Consider the following 7,182-nt stretch of genomic DNA (forward strand, 5'->3'; position numbering starts at 1 on the left):
TTCTGCTCTTCCTTATTAGTATTTTACTGTAATATATTTACATTAATATTTCTATACTGATAATTTTTTATTATAGTAGTTGAGTACAGTAGCTGTTATGAGGAAATGAGCCTGATAGTAATTTCTAGTGTCTGAATTCAAGGTTTACAAAGTAATTCATGTGGAGTACATTAAGTTTTTCATGTCGTAAGTTTGAAGAAAATATGAGTTGAGAAGAAATATTCATTTTCAGTTAACATATGTGGGTCTAGATTTTTAGCTTCTGTCTCTAGGACACATATAATAGACCACCTTAAGAACTAAGATAAGGCTTGCTTTAGAGTCCATTCTTAAATTGCTTGGGAGTATATGGGAGTTATTCTTAATTTAAGTTTCTGTTTTGTGGAAAAAGTACTTTTTTCTCTTCAACTTCTGGAGTTAAAAGCTAATAATTTTATTATGATTTGATGGGCATGTCCCCTAAACTTCAAAATTTTTCCATGATGGTTGATAACCATCTCTTTATTATGACATATCATTTAACTTTAGCCATTGCTAAGAATCTTTGAGGATGTTTTATTTCAGATTTTTTAATAAAATATTTATTTTTATGTAATAGTGTTAACACATATTTGTCAGGTTACTTAATAGAAATAGATGAATGTTTCAAAATATGTGATTTGCATTTGTTTGGTTCAGTCCAACAGATGCTTGAATACCTTTCAAATGTAAGGTACAGTGATGTGGCTTTCCTTGAAGAAAAGCAGTCTCTGCCCTTCAGGAGCTTATAGTCTAGGAGAAGAAATAAAATATTTGTGCAAGTTCACATTTATGACACTATATGTCAAAATAAATATAAGCCAGTTGTCATAGGTAAGGGGAAATCACTCTGGTTTGGGACTAATTACAAAAGGTTTCATGGAAAAGATAGCTTTTGAGATGGGACTTGAAGGGTTGTCTGCTGTATTATAACGTACACTGTTTCAATGTAGTATTCATTGTTATGGCTAACTATCCACAATTTATCTTATTAAAAATAATCAAAATCAGATTTCCAACTTGCCTATTACAGTGACAATAAAGTATAATCTTTTTTTTTTCCCAGTCGAGAAGTGATTATTTTGTTTATCTGTTTCTTTCAGGAAAACATTTAAAGTTGATGATATGTTATCAAAAGTAGAGAAAATGAAAGGAGAGCAAGAATCTCATAGGTAAGATAACCTATCAGTTTACATTAAGTGACATACTTGAGGAAAGAGGAAAAAATTTTAGTGATCATTTCTTTAGTGATCACCCCAATATTGTAAGGAGTTAGAAGGAACCTTAAAGGTCAGTTGGTCCAAACTCATATGTAAAAGGAATTACTAATTCTATAGCATCCGTGGCAGAGAACCCTTAAGCCTCATCTTGAATAACTTCAATCTGGCAACTCACTGTTATTCTAAGGCAGTTGTGTTCACTATTATTTATTTACTAGTTTCTTGCATGTTGACTCAAAGTTTCTGTAGCTTTTGCAGTCGGTATTAACCGTACTACCTCACATAAGGAGGGATGGAGACTTATATTTATGGTATACTTACTATATATTAGATGGTATGCCAGGTTCTTCACAATATCACATTTCTTCTAAATAATTGTCTTCAAATCTGAAAGAGGCTGTCTTTTCATCTTGTCCTTCCCCATATTTAGGCCTTTCAAAGTATTCCTAACTTTATATTTGAAATATGTTTTTCACATAAGAGTTTCAGAAACTTGACCCTTTGGACAGCATCTATTTATTGTATGTTTTCAAATGTAATACCTAGAACTAATCCCTAAAAGTTCTGACTATATTGCCTAAGCTAAACAGCGTATTTATTTCCATTTTTTTCTTTGATATGTAAACTAAAGAAAGTTGAGTATCATTCTAAAGAGACAGAGGAACTTGGGTGGTAGTTGTTTATTCATTGACTACTTTTAGGGAGAATACAAAACTAAAAATGTTAGATTTTTTAAAAAATGAAGCTGGTTTTTAAAAAAAATTTTTTTAATTGCCACAACAGATTGTTGTCTCTCAAAATTTTAAATCATAACTTATCGATAAAGATAGGATGTACACTGACTTAATGATACTTTATGATTTTTCATTTTAGTAACTGGTATGTCATTTTTGCAGTTGCTTATATGTTAAGTTTGGCTTTTGAATTAGGTCATTTTGTTAATTGAATTGTAAAATCACATTTTTAATTATATATCTTGCAAGATTGTACTGTAATTTATATTTCCATATCTAGGCAATCTTGACTTGTAAATAAACTGTGATAGTCCATCCTAGAAGCTGAGATCCCAAATCTTTACCGAATCTGTCTCTTCCTGCCCAAGGAGTACTTAAAACATAGAACTAAGAATGTTCTCCGTATATGTACTTTCTGTTGCTTGAATTTCTATTCCAGATCCTTGTCTGGTTACCTACCCTAGACAGAGTTCTTGGGATCCTCAGGGCCTTTTTTATGTAAAGTATAAGCTGTAGTCAGAGCCTCATCTTTGAGGTTTCCTGTTTCTTTTCTCCCGAACATTTTAATAATTGGCCCTCCAGGTCTTTCAGGGTTTGTGTGGGAAGGAAGAATGAACCAAGAAGAAAACTTGACCCTTTTCTTTATCTTTCCCATTAAGGCTCTATCTTTATCACTGCTAAACCTACTGGTATCTCATTGTGACATTGGCTTTGATAAATACTACAGAGCTTCCCTTAGAATATGTGTTGTGAGGGAGATAGGTAATACTAGTCAATTCTCTTTGAATAATCACTCACCCATTAATTTTTTTCCTCTTGACCCAGTCGTTTCAATAGCTAGGCCAGTACTCTTAACGACTGAACCACTTAGGCGTCACAGGCCAATACTCTTAACAGAGGTGTTTTTAACTCACAGAAGCATCAGAGGGTTGCAAGAATTCCTTCCTGTAATTTTGAAAAACAACTTTTTCAGTCTTTAGGATCCACGTGAGACTAGTGAATTGGCCATTTCAACCCCCCAAGATTGATCGATCCATCTCCCTCTCTTTCTCTTTCTCTGCTTGCCTTTCTGCCTACTTGTGATCTCTATCTGTCAAACAAATAAATAAAATATTTTAAAAAAAGAAGAAAAGGGGGGGCGCCTGGGTGGCTCAGTGGGTTAAAGCCTCTGCCTTCAGCTCAGGTCATGATCCCAGGGTCCTGGGATCGAGCCCCGCTTCGGGCTCTCTGCTTGGCGGGGAGCCTGCTTCCCCCCTCTCTCTCTCTGCTTGCCTCTCTGCCTACTTGTAATCTCTATCAAATAAATAAATAAAATATTAAAAAAAAAAGAAATTTCAAAATAAAATATCAGACCTAGGGATGCCTGGATGGCTCAGTTGTTTGAGTGTGCCTTCAGCTCAGGTCATGTCATGATCCCAGGGTCCTGGGATTGAGCCCTGCATCAGGCTCCCTGCTCAGTGGGGGAGCCTGCTTCTCCCCCTCCCTCTCAGCTGCTCCCCCTGCTTGTGTGCACGCATGCTCTCTCTCTGTCAATAAATGAATAAATCTTTTAAATAAATAAATAAATATATATATATATATATATATACATATATATATTTAAAAAAAAAAACCAAAAAAAAAACCGCTCCTAACTATGTTGGAGCTTAATGGCCAGCAAGGCACTTTAGGCCCCAGAGGTGTTGAGTTACTGTGTGCTAAGTGCTTCAGCATCACTCCATCCCTCAGGATCTTTATGAATGTTGTAGTGTCACTCCCAGGGACACTAAAATAAATTGGGGTATTGCTTTGTTTTACGTTTACCCCCAAGGCTTGGTATTATTAAATCACTTAAACGTATTTCTCATCTCAAATTAGGCATAATCTTGTTGTTGCATTAAACTTATCACATAGCACTGTAGAAGTTCCCTAGACACCAATATGTCATGCCTGCACTGTAAAACTTTGTAAAATCTGTGGTCAGATTCTTTTACAAGAAAATAAAATTAATCTTTGTTTTTCCCTGACATTAATTAGTAGAAGTTAAGTCATATACAAAAACATATCTGTCTTCCCATTTATATTTTTTATTCTGTACCATCTCCGACAGATCTTACTCAGTTTAGTTGGATCCTGGATTTGTTCAGCCATGGTAGCCTGGTTCTCTCTGGTTCCATTGGTTCTCATGTTCTTTCAGCACTTGGAAAATTGTAATGTCTCTATTCCCAAATCCCTTGTATTTCATTCTCCAAAGTTCAGTGGAATATCAAGATACAAATACTGTAGTACTATGGCCACAAAGTAGAACAATCAACTACCTGACTTATGTATGTCATTTGTAGTAACTTATAAACCAGGCCAAATTCCCAGCATTATCTGTGCAAAATGAAGTTGGTGTTCAAGGATCTTTTATTGACATACATTCTAGATCTACCATTGTCTTTACTAGTCACAGATATTGGCAGAACATAATAGGGGAAGCAGCTGATAGGGGGAAGAAATGGACACTTAATGGTTTTTACTTCTTGAAGATGTCAGTCAACATATGGCAGTAGGCCATAATTGACATTGTAACCCTACCTCAATAATAAACCCTATTGTTCTTGAAGATTGTTTCTTTTCTTGGGATGCCTGGGTGGCTCAGTCAGTTAAGCGTCTGCCTTCAGCTCAGGTCATGATCCTAGGGGTCTGGGATTGAGCCCCACATTGAGCTCCCTGCTCAGCAGGGAGCCTGCTTCTCCCTCTTCCTGCCATGCCTCCCCTCCCCTCCACTTGTGTTTGCTCACTCCCTCTCTTTCTCTCTGACAAATAAATAAAATCTTTTTATTTATTTATTTGACAGAGACACAGCGAGAGAGGGAACACAAGCAGTGGAAGTGGGAGAGGGAGAAGCAGGCTTCCTGCTAATCAGGGAGCCTGATATGGGGATCCATTCCAGGACCCTGGGATCATGACCTGAGTGAGCCGAAGGCAGATGCTTAATGACTGAGCCACCCAGGCACCCCAAATAAATAAAATCTTAAAAAAAAAAAATTGTTTCTTTTCTTGAGGAATGGCTTCTGAAAACTCCATACTAATTAGAAGATTTTAGAAATTCATAGTGGTTGTACCTTCAGTCTCAAGTTTTTCCTGCTGTTTATCCTTGCTTTTTTTGGTGTGATGGAGTATATTTAAAATATCTTTATTTTCTTTTTAGAATGTCTGACATAATTCCTTGTATTCTGTCCTCTTCAATTCTTATTTGGGTTTTGAATTTATTTTGGGTTTTGACCAAGTACTATGGCTTACTGGAATAAATTTCTGGTCTTTCTTTAGTTTTCTATCCTAGCAGGATCCCAGGAGTCTTTTGTGCTGTTAGTACTACCAGTTTTGGAATTCTGTAGTCCTGACTCCTTTGACTTCTTAAGTGCATGTCCATTGTCTGAAAGATAGCATGAAGGGATTTCCAAATTGGAGTTGTGTGCAAAAGTATTTGAGTTAAATGAAAAGCAAAATGTCTCCTCTCTTTTCCACTTAAACATCATCCATTCCTGGTCCTCTTTTAGCAGCTGGAGAAATCCCCTCAAAAGATACTAGAACTAGAACTTTTACTAGGGACATTTTCAAGTTTTAGTAGGTTGATAACATAAATTGCCTCATCACTTCTTATTTGTTGTTATCACCTAAGCTTTTGAATTAGTAATCTTTCTTTTCTAAGCATCTTTTGTATAAAGAAGTCCAAATCTATTTTTTTTTCTGAGATCCAGTTTTCTTAGTGTACCAAGTCCAGAACTTTATACTAGTCTTAGGGCATATAGTGGTGAACAAAACAGATGAAGACCTTGCCTTTATGGAGGAAAAAGATATAATCGTATAATATGTACAGTTGTAAAATAATGGCCAGGGAAGAAAAAATAGGGAAACTGAATGTATGAAGCAGGTGATCCAGCTCTTGTTTGGGATCTTGGATTTGGAAATAACGATTGGTGGTCAGGGAGGGCCTCCTTAAAAAAATGAGCTGAGGTATGAAAGATGGATATAGGAGTAAAATGGGGACTGACAGGATGAACAGATAGGTGATTCTGAATAAAGGGAATAGTATAGGTATGTCATTTGAGGCCAGAGCAGCTGATTAGAAAGAGTAAGGAGAGTGGCTGAGGCTAGAGCAGATGACCATAGCCAGATAATGTAGAGCCTTGGAGGCTATTTAAGGATGTTGGTCTTTATCCCAAGAAAGCCATAAAAATATTTTATTATTTCTTTAAGATTTTATTTACATTTGATAGAGATCACAGGTAGGCAGAGCAGCAGGCAGGGAAGGGAATCAGACTCCCCACCAAGCAGAGAGCCTGATGTGGGCCTCAATTCCAGGACCCCAACATCATGACCTGAGCTGTAGGCAGAAGCTTAACCCACTGAGCCACCCAGGTGCCCCATAAAAATCTTTTAAATAGTTATATTGAATTATTGGTGTTTCCCTACCCTTTTGTAGATTTAACTGCATTTTTAAAACTTAAGTCTGCTTCTTAACTCAGTTTTATGTCTTTTCCACCATTAATGAGATCTGATGTGTTTCTCCCCTTTCTTTTTTAACAGTCTTGTATTGGCTACAAGTTTTGAAGTTACTTTTAAATCGGCATCTTTTCATGTTTGGGTTTTAGTTGTTCCTATTTCAGAACTTGGGCCACAGATTATTTTTATGTACTTATTCTTGAAGGTGCCTTATCAGTCGCTACTGAACATATCTGATTCTTAAGTGTTTAAGAACAAATTATTAAGATGTCTCTCCATGTATAATCTTTGAGTTTACAATAATTCCTTTATATTTTGTCTATTTTACTTCTAAAAGGGGATTTATTTATTTGTAAAGAACTCCATCCCCTCATTCAGCTTTATCTTCTCATTACAAAGTGTTCCTATCCTTGTGTCCCAACCTTAGAAGAAATCCTGGATTCCCAGAATAATGGGCTTGATGTAGTCACCAATTTCTCAGTTTTACACTTCATAGTATGAAATGTATAAGAAAAGTTGGGTAACTAACTTCTAACAGTGTTGATGCCAAATAGCTTATCATCCTGTTATGAGGTAATACAGCCATAACTCTAGAAATGAAGCCTTACACCTGCCATTGTTAGATTAATGTGTACAAAGTAGAGGCACTAATCTTAGTCTCTTTCCAGCATAAAACCTTGGTCCTTTGGTGAGATCTGGCTATTCTTTTTTTTTTTTTTTTTTTTTTTTTTTTTTTTTTT

General features: G+C 36.0%; 1 protein-coding gene across 2 annotated transcripts in view; it reads left to right on the forward strand.

The window, feature by feature from the left end:
• Positions 1-7,182, forward strand: part of SUZ12 (SUZ12 polycomb repressive complex 2 subunit) — a 43,019-nt gene that overhangs the window by 6,320 nt on the left and 29,517 nt on the right. Inside the window, exon 4 of one of the 2 annotated variants that reach the window (XM_032845438.1) lies at positions 1,122-1,190. The exons of the other annotated variant lie outside the window; for it this stretch is intronic. Coding sequence (XP_032701329.1) covers positions 1,122-1,190 — 69 coding nt within the window. The remainder of the gene's footprint in view (positions 1-1,121; positions 1,191-7,182) is intronic. 2 annotated transcript variants of the gene reach the window in all.

Source organism: Lontra canadensis, unplaced genomic scaffold (genome assembly GCF_010015895.1).
Source record: "Lontra canadensis isolate GAN:19392208 unplaced genomic scaffold, GSC_riverotter_1.0 scaffold163, whole genome shotgun sequence".
Taxonomy (NCBI): Eukaryota; Metazoa; Chordata; class Mammalia; order Carnivora; family Mustelidae; genus Lontra; species Lontra canadensis.